Raw genomic sequence first — 12,287 nt, 5'->3', positions numbered from 1 at the left:
AGAGAAGTAGACGCAAAAATCTACACTAAGATCCTGGGGAATAGGCTCGAGGGGCTTCTCCCGAATCTGATCCATCAGGATCAGTCGGGATTCGTGAAGGGGAGGCAGACAGCGGATAATATTAGAAGGGTGGCCCATCTGGTGGAAAAGGCAGAAAAGACTCGTATACCAGCAGTACTTCTGTCCTTAGACGCTGAAAAAGCGTTCGACCGGGTGGAGTGGTCCTTACTTTTCAAAACCATGGAAAAAATGGGGTTAGGAGGTGCTTATTTACAGATGGTCAAGGCGAACTATGAGGGCCCTCGAGCGAGGGTGGTGGTTAAATGGGCTTTAACTAGATCATTCCAAATCCAAAGAGGTACAAAACAGGGATGTCCCCTATCGCCCCTGCTATATGTGGTTTACTTGGAGCCCCTCCTGCAGGCAATTCGGGAATCCGAAGGAATATAGGGAATACCATTTGGGGGCAGGCAGCACAAGGTGGCGGCCTTCGCGGACGACATGTTGCTTTCCCTGACCAATCCCATAGAGTCGAGTATGCAATGCAGGCTACTACTAGAAGACTTTGGGGAAGCATCCGGATTACGCATTAACATGCACAAATCTGAATTGATGGACCTGACATTGACAAGGATAGAGAGGGAGGAGTTGAAGGGGACGACGCCCTTCGCCTGGCGACTGCGGGGAATTACGTACCTGGGGGTGAGAATCACCATGGCTCTACGAGGATGGTACGCAGCAAACTACCCCCCACTCCTGCAAAGTATTAAAAAAGACCTCCTTAAATGGCAGAACTTGCGGATCTCCTGGTTGGGGAGGCTAGAGGCACTTAAAATGGTTACCCTGCCGAGGCTGCTCTACCTCTTCCAAGCTATCCCTCAAGCAGTCCCGGCCAGCTTCTTTAAGGAGCTCCAGGTAGTAACAAACAAGTTTATATGGGAGGGGAAAAGGGCAAGGGTGAGTAGGATGCAACTTACAGCCCCTAGAAAAGGGGGGGGGGGACTAGCTCTTCCCAACTTCTGTCAATATTACGAAGCGGCCCAACTGAGGGTGATTAGGGAATGGCTCCGGGGGGGGAAGGAAAACACTGGGTTCAGATGGACAGAGCGGTCACGCGACACGAACTGGGGGAGGTTCTGTTGCTACCCAGACAGCATCGTCCGGGCCATATGTACCTTAGCTCGATCACCAAACTAGTTGCAGACAATTGGCACAGACTGGTCCAACGTAAGGAAATTACAACCTACCCGTCCCCCTTCACCCCCATCTTCAATAATAAAGACTTTACCCCGGGGTTGGAAAGAGGGGCATTCCGGAACTGGCGGGAGAGAGGATGCCGTTGGATGCGGGACATGTTTATAGGAGGGGAGATCAGTTCTTTTGTAGATTGTAAAAGGGATTTCGCACTGGGGGAAGGTGAAAGGCTGAGATACTCACAGCTGCGACACTGGCTTCTATACCCCATAAATAAGGAGGCGGCTACTAGATCACCGACCCTTTTTGAGAAATTCCTGATGTCCAACGACGGCTCGAAAGGCCTTATCTCGCAGCTTTATAAGATCTTGGATAAGGCTACCCCGAGGCCGCAATGGGCATATATGGGAAGGTGGGAAAAAATTCTGGGCAGGGAAATAGAGAAGACGGAGTGGGAAAATCTATGGAGGAAGATCCCTAAACTAGCGAGAGCCTCTCAAACCCGGGAGGCCTGGTATAAGATATTATATGGGTGGCACTATACTCCAGCTCGGCTGCGCAGGATCTACCCGGATTCGTCGGGAACTTGCTGGAGGGGTTGCGGCCAGGAGGGCACTGCAGAACATATTTGGTGGCGATGCCCAAAAATAGTCCCGTTCTGGGGAGACATCAAGCAGGCGATGGAACAAGTGTTTGGGGCAGAGGGAGGCATACCCCCGGAATGGTCACTATTAGGCTTGAGGCCAGCAGAAGGGCCGGCGGGTTCGAGGGGCAGGGAAAGAGCGAGGGTGATGCTCACTCTGGCAGCAATGACAATCATAGCCCAGAGATGGAAGAGCTCGAACATACCAATGTTTCAAGACTGGTTGCGTAAAGTCTGGGAGATAGTAGCGATGGAATGGGCCTCCTATGCCATGAACAACACAATACAAAACTTTGCGGGCGAGTGGGGTGAGGTCCTTTCCTTTCTCAGAGATGATTTCAGGATCGGATGGCGCCCGCAATATTTAAGACTTTTGGATCTGGAATAATGCCGACTAGACACTTTGTGTTGACAGGGAGCTACAGAGACTTTGGAATAGCACCAGGGGTAGGGGGGAAGGGAGGGAGGGGGAGTTATGGGGATTGTTAAAGTTGTTGGAAAATTCAATAAAGAGATTAAAAAAAATAAAAAAAAGAGTAGAGAAGGACAAGCCCTGGGATTGGTGAAAGAATTAAAATACTTTCACCGCGGTCGGACGGAACGAACATCTGGGTTTGAACAGTACCTTAGACGAAGAAGAATGCTGTAGCTGAGGCAGAATTTCCTGGCAGATCCTGCAGGCTCATGGTTCCAGAAGCGACTGTCTGACTGACACGAAGAAGGAAGACTGGAGGGTCCTGCACTGCCCAGGGAAGAAACCAGCAGCAGAACAAAGCAATGAATAAAAGGTGCGCTTTACACAGGGTTCGGTCCTTCTGGCTATCCGGTTCACTGCAGCTGTGCACAGCAAATTCGACCAGGGGAGGGAGGCCTTGCTTGGTGTTTGGAGAACTGGTTGGTCCACCAGCTCAAGGGAAGAAGATTCCTTGCCGATCGTCTCTGTCGTTGAAATTTGGAGATTCGGACCCGCAGCATGGCTTCACTGGGAGGTTCAGTCGTGGTAGTGGTCCTCTTCTTTCAGCTTCTCTTCGGTTCTCTCGATCCAGTGGCGGCTCTGCCTTCCAAGTCCCAGAGACCTGCTTTTTATGCAGTTTTCCCCCATTCACACAGCCTGGCTGTCAATCACACAGCTGGGTGGCTGTCCTGGCTGGAAAGTCACCTAGCCAATTAAACAGGAGGGTGACGTGGGTCTCCAAGGAGACCCTTGCAGGGGGCCTAAAACTCCTCCCTCACATTGATACCCCCCCAGAATCTCAGGCACCTAAGGAAGGCTTCTGTGCAGAAGCACGCCAAAGGACCACGAATAAAGGAATCAAACCTGGTTTGGCACGCAGAATAAAACACGAGAAAGACCTTTACAAAAAGAAATGGTGAATAAACCCAGCCGGAACCAAATAAAAGTAAGTGGGGTCCAGGGGATTTAAGTTCGAATTATTAACTTATCCTAAAACAGTACCAAGGCTATTTACATAGACCGTGGTAGGAAAAAAAAGGGTAGATACCACGGCCACCAGCCAAATCCTAAAGAAAGGGGAACAAAATAATGTTCCATGAGAGACAGACAAAAAGGGATAACTATTAACCCTTTCCAGTACTCTATGGAAGATGGTTTGTACTGCGTCTGTGAATTTAAAAAGACTAATAAAGTCAATTGCAACTTTACATGTCCTGGGAGACAGTAGTCAGTCCCAGAAAATGGAGTTTAAAGTGGGCAGTCTGACAACCCTGTGTCACTGCAGTAGAGGTGTTGTGTGACACAAAGTAAAAAGATAAAGCCTAAGGAGCAGGTGAGGCTCCATAGTCCATGAACACAAAAATGTTAAACACACAGCAGAACACATGTAAGAGTGGGAAAAAAGGCTCACACTCTTACCAGGTGAAAAAAATCAATCCTAGAAATTCAGCAAAGCTGCTGAGGGACTCAGTAGGTAAGGGAAATTAGCCATTCTGGAGAATTCTCCCTAACCGGTGCCATCTCCCATTCCTAAAAAGTGGAACCAGCCCTGCTCCTTCTGCAGCAGAGTCTCTCCCTGCTGGAGAAAGGTGCTGTGGAAATGGTACCATCGCAGCCATACCAAGGTTGGTACTCCACCTATTTTCTGGTTCCCAAGAAAAATGGAGGATTGCGACCCATCTTAGACCTGAGATGCTTGAACAAGTTCTTCGTGAAGGACAGATTCAAGATGGTCACTCTTTTGCAGATTCTCTAGGCCCTACAACTCCAGAATTGGACGGTGTCGCTTGATCTTCAGGATGCTTACTTTCATGTGTCGATGCATCCCAACAGGAAGTACCTGAGATTAGCCATTGGCAGCTCTCATTTTCAGTTTTGAGTACTGCCTTTCGAGCTGACCTCTGCCCCGAGGGTTTTCACCAAGTTAATGGCAGTGGTGGCCGAAAATCTAAGGAGGGGAGGGAGCCACGTCTATCCCTACTTGGACGATTGGCTGATCAGAGCACTTTCTCCCGAACATCCTCAGGAAATTCTCAGCAGCAGCTGCAACTCTCTCCACAAACTGGGCTTCTCCCTCAATTTTAGGAAGTCCATGGTGACACTTCCCGAAAAGCTCTAATTAATTGGAGCGGTCCTGGATTCTTCATCAGGAAAGGCTTTGCCTTCTGAGTAGAGGGCTCAACACATGTTGCAGATGGTAAAATAATTTCAGAATGCCCAACATGTTGTTGATGGGCCTCATGGCATCCTGCATTTTCCTGGTGCCAGATGCCCGCCTAAGAATGACTTCCCTCAGTGTGCCCTCAGATCCCAGTGGGCACAATTCTCAGGCAGGATGACTGACCTTCTTCAGGTCCCAAGCAGGGTCGCACAGGTTCTCCTGTGGTGGGCCTGCTAAGAGAATGTGATGATAGGGGAACCCTTTTGTCAACACTTGGTGGAGATGACAGTAGTCACGGATTCTTCCCTCACAGGCTGGCAAGACGACATGACTGATCTCAAGATTAGCAACCTTTGGTCCTCGTTGGAATGGCAAACAAATTGGCGTTGATGATGTTCATGCCCTCCATATAGGGGTAGAATGTCCTGATAATGACAGGCAACACAGTGGTCATGCACTACTTCAACAAAAGAGGTGGTGTAAAGTCACTACCACTGTGTGCAGGGAGGGGCAATGCATTTCTGGTTCTGGCTCTTCAACACGGAATCTCTCCATTAGCTGTTCATCTAGCCTGAGAAAAGAACACCACGTCGGATGCTCTGAGCAGGCACAATCTCTCATGAGTGGGAGTCAGTTCAGGAAGTCCTTCTGGAGATCTTTGCCCTATGGGGAACCCCTCAAGTGGAACTGTTCACATCCAGTATCATCAGGAACTGCGACCTGCTCTGCTCCTGGGAATTTCCGCAGAGAGGAGCTCATGGGGACATATTTGTGGTGAACTGGAATTTTCCACTTCTTATATGCGTTCCCTCCACTCCTCATGTCATCAGGAGGTTGTGGAAGTTCAGAAAGTCCATGATCCTGATTGGGCCAGGAGAACTTAGTATCCGGAACTTCTAGACAAGTCTGTCTTCCGTTTAGTCTTCCCCACAGAGCGGAACTGCTCTTCCAAGTGGGAGGCCCTCTTCTTCACCCAGAAATCAGAATTCTGAACCTTCACGCATGGGTTCTGAGAGATTAAGATGCAAAGATTGGGACCTCCCAAAGGACATCATGGAGGTGTTGCTTTCGCCAGAAGGCCAGCAACAAAAGCACTTAACTGCTGTCGTTGGAATCAATTTTGCAGCTGGTGTAGGGCTAAAGATATTGATAATTTCACTTGCGATACCCCTATGATTCTTTCTTTTCTGATACACCTAGCCCATCAGAGGCTGCAGGTGTTTACTGCCAAGGGTTATCTGGCGGCGTTATCCATCTTCAAATGCCCGCCAAGGCTTTTATTTTAAGATGCCTATTGTTATACAGTTTCTTAAGGGGCTGACACACATCTTTCCACCATCCCTTTTATAGTTCTGGCTTGGGATCTAAATTTGGTATTAACATTTTTGATAGGGGCTCCATTTGAGCCTCTCCATTCCTGTCCACTCAGATTGTTGACTTTAAAGACCATTTTCCTGGTGACTATCCCCTCTGCTTACAGAGTGAGTGAGCTACAAGCATTGTCATGCAAACCTCCTTTCACCACATTTTCCAGATAGAAGGTAGTTTTGGGGATTCGTCCCTCCTTCCTTCCCAAGGTGTTGTCTGAATTACATCTGACACAAAAAATTACCTTACCAGCATTTTGTCCGCCACCTCATGCTTCCAAGGAGGAAGAGAGGTTACGTAGACTGAATCCTAAAAGGGCTTTAAGCTTTTACATTACCAGGCTGGCAAAGTTTGAGACAAGACGATCAACTCTCTGTTGGTTATACCGGACACAGACTGTGTCAGGCTGTGAATTTAGCAGGCCTGGTCACGATGAATCATTCAGTGTATTTCAGAATGTTACTCTTAGACTGGGAAGGATGTTCCTGAAAATGTAAGGACACATTCTACCAGAGGTGTGCCACCCACTTCAGCTCTGCCAAGAGGTGCTGCAACCTGGTCTTCGATGCACACCTTCTCAAAACATTACTGCCTTGATTCTTTGTCGGGTCAGTATGCTAGGTTTTGGAAAGCTGTTTTGTATAACATAAATCAGTGTCAATATCCACATCTCCCACCTCCATTTACAAAAACTGCTATCGGACACTATCAAAGATGAGGAATCCGGGGGAGTTTACAATCAATTAAAAGAACAAATTACTTACCCCTGCTAATGTTCTCTTTCATTGGATGGTCCTCCCACGGATTCCTCATCGCCTACCCAGTTGACTGTGGATGAATTTGATTTAATTGATTATTTTTCTCTTTCAACGCCTATGTGGATTATGTATCCTTAGTCGGCTGTCCAAGAAGAGGGCAAAAAAACGAGCAGTGAAGCAGTGGGTGTTGGGGAGAATTCTCTGTAAGGCTAATTTCCCAAACCTAGTGAGTCCCCCAGCAGCTTTGCTGGATTTATGGGGTTTATTTTTTTCTCTCCTGCTAAGAGTGAGATTCTTTTGCTCCCACTCTTAGGCATGATTTGAGGTGTTCCTTTAACTTTCCATGTGTTTTGTGGGCTATGGGGTCTTTTACTCCATAGGGTCTCATGTGTTTTTTTGATGTGGGTTACACTGCACCCTCCGTGCCGTAACCCAGGGGTGTCGTAGCGACCCCCCAACATAGACTCCATACCCTGGGACTGACTTCTGTCTCCCAGGGCATGTAAAGTTACCATTGGCTTTACTAGTCCCAAATTATGAACAGAAACCAGTACAAACCATCATATTGTGGACTTACTGGTCGGGGCAATTCGATTGCCCTGGGGTCTGTTGTTCGAGGGGGCACGTCTCCGTCCCCCCTGATCGAGTTTTTGCTGTTGGCATTGGATACTACTTTTTATATTCGACCGCGAATATATCTCTATGGGATTTTCCCATTGTTCGAGGCTACCAACTTTAATTATTTAATTCTTATAGCCTCGAACATACCGCTGGTTTATTTATTTAATATTAATTCACCGGTTGGTATTTTTTGCCAGAACTCGATTCTAAAATGTCGTTTGTGTTCTCTTCTGTGACTCCAACCCAAGTCGAGCCCTTTGTTCCACTTTTTGGCGGGCTTCTCCACAGAAGCCTCCAAAAGTGGTGCCACTCTGTCTGGGTACCACAGGGGGTGTGGGAGGGGGTTTAGGCACCCTGGACTGAGTTACCTTGGTAACTCAAGTCGCACTCTTGTGTGATTGGCCCAAGTGGTGAGCATGTTTGATTGACAGCTAGGCTGAGTGAATGGGGGTGTGCTGCATAAAAGCAGGGCTTTGGGGACTGGAACTTCAGAAGTCGCCACAGGACCTAAGAATCCGAGGAGGGAGAAGCTGAGCCGACCTGCAACGACGACACCACTGGTGGAGCCCTGCTGAACCGTCTCGCCACTTTTCCCCGACGACAGAGATCATCTCCAGTCCGGAGAGTCTTCTTCCTTTGACTGGTGGGAATAACCAGTTTTACCTTCTTTTCACCTTCCTGGAGCATCTCGTGGCCGCCTTGCCCGTGCCAAGCGCCCCGGCAACCAGAATACCACGGTTTACCACTACGCGAAGAGAAGGGTAGTGCCTTTTAACCGGAGAACTCCGCGGCTGGTTTCTTCCCTGGCAGTGCAACGACCTTCATCTTTCCTCCACGGCGAGACCTATTCTTCCTCTGGACGAAACACCGACTTGCACCTGCTGCCAGGAACAACTGCCCCTGCTGGAGCTTCCTTCACACTTAAGGTACTGTGTCCCGCCTGGCTTCCCTTGCGACAGATCGTTCGGGGTGACAGTAAAGCCTTGACTTTCTAACCTGGGCTGGCCTGGGGCAACCTAGCTAACGTTTCCTGACTTTAATTTCATCCTTTTTGTGCGAACTATCTACAAAGACTCTTTAGGCATAACCCCCTGGTGAACCTGGACCCCTTCTGCTTGCTCTCTCCAAGAGTGGGCCTTGCAATTGACTTCCTTGCTCTCCAGTAGAACTCTGCCTATCCTGCCTTAATGTGGTTCTTTGGAAAAGTATTGAAACTTGTGTGCTTCTTTAACTCTGCCTTTTTCCCTCCCTTTCTTTACAACTTATTAGAGTGTCATCTTATGTTAAGTGCTCACCTCTGTCTGAAAATAAGTGGTGTTTCTCACTAAGACTTGTCTAATAAGTGAATAGGGTTGTATATATATGATAGTGACTGTGTGTTGACTTTACTTACCTCGTTTTTGCTAGTGTAAATCACAAGTGTGTTTTTAAATAAATAATTGTATACTTTTACACCAAAGCTCTGGTCAGTGTTTGTGCTACTGTGTCTCTGTACCTATTGTGTATACTCTGCATACTGCCTAACGCTTCTGGAGGGTAGTCTGACTGCTGAGCCACAGCTACCAAGTGAATCTGTGTGGTACAGACCGCTACCAAGTGGGTTTACTGCCAAACACCTGTAGTCTTAAATCTCTTGCAGTGGTCCCTAAGGGAACTGCACAGGTTTCTGCCTAACAGTGGGCACAGAATGTGCTATTTATACCAGTGTCAAGGTCGCATCCGAGTGCAGGGATGGAAGGCGTAGAGTGACTTTGACTCGACAACGCACTTTTCTGTCTACTGAAGAAAACATGTTCTGATGCTGCAGGCAGGATATCTGTATAGCAAAGATGAGGAATCCGTGGGACCATTACCAGGGGTAAGTAATTTGTTCTTCTCCACTCCTAACCGCTTACATAATACACTTCTAGTTTAAAGAACCAACAGTTTATCTGAGGTTGTGTTCATATTACCAAACCCAGAAAACTAAGTTTTGTATCTTGCAACATTATTAACCAGATGCTGCCCTTTACTGATTACAGCAATTTGTTGTTTGTGACCATACACAATTTTTATGTTTGTGTCGGATCTCGCTACTTAACCAATAAATCAGTTCCACTGTGTGGCTTCCAAGAGACACCACTTACGATCAGCCTCCTCTCGACCATCACCCTAGAGTTTTTAATAGGACGTCTTACCTCTCAGTTCTGGCACCAGAGCGATTCATGGGAAAGTGGTCTGCAAGTCGGCAGTACTCCCTCAGGGTGCAACAAGTACATGTTATGGCACCAAATTGTTAAAGAAACATCGCTCAGACCATAGCTTTCCATTAGTAGCAAAGACGGAGACAGCTTCATAATTTGCATCCACAACAATCATGGTTTGTTTAATGTCATGACTTGTAACTTTCAACATTTTATTGTGTGTTTTGTAGCTTTGAAGAACAGAAAAAGTGTGAAGGTGTTTAAAGGAAGATGCAGGTCCGGCATTATGAAATATGCTTAACTATTTGTGCTTTTTTCCAGATGAAATTGTTAAACCTCTACATCAAAAGGGCACAGACGGGCTCTGGATCAATTGACCCAGCATCAGATCATTCTGGACAGAGCTAATTAACCTGATCGCAGTCTAGTCTTTTGAAGAAAGGACCGATCCACCATCAAAGAGAGCAATCTTAAAACACCTTTCCAGAGCTTTTTTAATTTTTGTTGTTTTACATTTTTACTTCTTTTAAAAGGGCTACACAGCCTGTGTGAGACTGCATAAATATTCCAGAATACCCAACAAACAGTATTAAAATCCGTTGATCAAAAAAGTTGTATATATATATATATCTATCTAAATCAGCACTCCTCTGTGTCTTCCCATAAACAAGCTCCAGTGTTATTTTTTTAAAACAAAAGGGCAAATTCAATGGGAATGCTCGAAAAAAATCTAACCACATTTTTATTTTTATTTTTTGCTTTCTTCAGCTGACGATCGTTTTAGTCACTTACTGCTGCGGTTCTATTTTGCTTTGTTTTGGTCTACTAAACCTCCTGCCCTCTTCTTGGAATGAAAAGTGATGTGAAACCAGGCATAACTAGGCTCAGCTGCCAGTGGACCAGTCACTGTGTTTTAGGTAAATCATCTTATTAAACACTTTGTCTTGAATACTCTCTATGTGGGGAATCAGACCCACGAAACAGAGCTGGATAGGTGCGGTTCTATACACCTGATATTATTGTACACTGGTTTGGCTGCATAATCCACACTGCAATGCCCTGTAAACGTTTGCCAGGCAGTGCCCTCTCTTTCACCACAAATGGGGCAACCAGTGTTGTTCGTGAGTCCACAGTGGATAGCAATTGGTGCTGCCTGGCAGATTGGATTTCTAGCACCAGTGGGAAGGGAGTTTACTAATGGACAGCAACCAAGTTTGCCACCATCCCTTCAAGCAGGATGCCTCGGTGAGGACTGCTCTGCACAAGCATGCTCAGTACGTATTCCATATAGAGTTACTATACGTCAAGTGTAAACGGGAGGAGGGCATGCACTGGGCAACAAAAGTAAGATTTTCGGCTGCACTATGTATGTCATTCTGTAGTATATTGCTCTAGGTTGGTTACTTGACTTGAGAATTGCAAATACTTGCGATCACGTACAGCACAGTTTTTCCTGGGTACTGTGTGTGTTTGACAAGTCTGGGAATGCTCTACCAAAATAAACTGTTAGCTTGGTTCCTTGTACATTGTCATGGAGATACAGCTGGATTCAAGTGTTGTTATCCTTTGCATATACATATATAAATATATTTTTAATTTGTTTCTTGTGAATAATGCATTTTTGTATTTATAAAATAACATACGATTATTATGCATTCAAGTGGAATCTTTGTCTGAATGTTGATGGTGTCCTGGCTGAATTTGAACCAGGTGAACTAGCTGGATTGTGGGGATAGCAGAATTTACAGGCATGCACAACGTTGGCCTTCTCTGAACAAAGCAGTATCTGCTTGTCAGAAGATATGTGCTGAGTGAGAATCGAGCAGTGTGATTGACCTGTACTGAGCTGTCACATTCACATACTTTTGCCATATAAATGTAATATTTAATTTCTTTGTATTCAAAGTACCCCACATATCCAAAACTGTAAATGACTAAACATATTATCAACTTGCAAATATTTGTAAATTTTTGTTGAGCCATTTTGAGAAAATGTGGTTACGGTTACTTAATATTGCACACTATGGTCATTTCACATTTGTGTGAAGTGGGGTTTGGCTTTGAAAGTGAGAGGGTGTGTCTGTTGGGGAAGGATTTTGTTGTTAAGCAAGTGATCTGGCTTTAGTGAAAGATTTGTAAACATGTATGCAAAAAAGTGTCAATTTGTCATGGGCTTTTTAATTTGTTTTTAGCAGCTCCTACAGAAAATGTTTCCCATGTCTGTTCCTATCATTGTAATATTCCAGCTGTTTCCACGGTTTAATTATGTTTTCTATTTATAGTTCTCAGTTTACCATTGTGCACACTGGCAATAAAAAATGTACATACAGTAATTGCACTTGGCATATGTATCTTTATTGAATTCCTGTGTTCATGCCATTGTTTATGTCCATTTCGGTTTGTGAAATTGAATTCCAATTCACTCCTTCCAGAGACCTTACCACCACATTTGCTGTATGTAATCCAATTATGTCTAAGGGCTTTTTTCGTACATCTTGAGACTGAAAAATCTTGCTGTAGGCAGAAACGCATTTGAATTAAAAATAGCTTCATCACAAGTGCTGTGGTTCAGTACTTCAATTATTTGAATTTTATTTCACATAAAGTACTAATTACAGGTCCGTGTGCTGCAGTAAGTAACATTGACAACTGGTGAGTTTTAAAAGAGGTAGGGCAACAGAAATCCCTGCCATGAAGCGAAGCAACAGATCCCATCCACTACTAAAGGGGTTTGAGGGACTTCTAACATCATGATTTCATCATTTTATATTGTTGGTTAAAATATTGCATTTGGCATTTTAATTTTCTGGAAAAAGTTGATAAAATCTGTGGGATTTACAGGCTATCCCAAACGGGGAAACCATGGGTGACGTGCAAGGTCTACCATAGAAAACAAAAGCATGTT

The 12,287-nt window shown here is 45.6% G+C and overlaps 1 protein-coding gene across 36 annotated transcripts in view; it reads left to right on the top strand.

Moving 5' to 3' along the window:
- CLASP2 (cytoplasmic linker associated protein 2) overlaps nt 1-11,715 on the top strand; it is a 2,478,243-nt gene extending 2,466,528 nt beyond the window's left edge. For all 36 annotated transcript variants that reach the window (XM_069613152.1, XM_069613157.1, XM_069613154.1 and 33 more), the window contains one exon: nt 9,704-11,715. In XM_069613152.1, coding sequence (XP_069469253.1) covers nt 9,704-9,790 — 87 coding nt within the window. In that variant the 3' untranslated portion in view covers nt 9,791-11,715. The remainder of the gene's footprint in view (nt 1-9,703) is intronic.
- Nucleotides 11,716-12,287: the final 572 nt, after the last annotated feature.

This window comes from Ambystoma mexicanum, chromosome 5p (assembly GCF_040938575.1).
Source record: "Ambystoma mexicanum isolate Mex_15411 chromosome 5p, UKY_AmexF1_1, whole genome shotgun sequence".
NCBI classification, from domain to species: Eukaryota; Metazoa; Chordata; class Amphibia; order Caudata; family Ambystomatidae; genus Ambystoma; species Ambystoma mexicanum.
The sequence above is the reverse complement of the archived record's forward strand: the minus strand, read 5'-3'. Positions and strand labels throughout refer to the sequence as shown.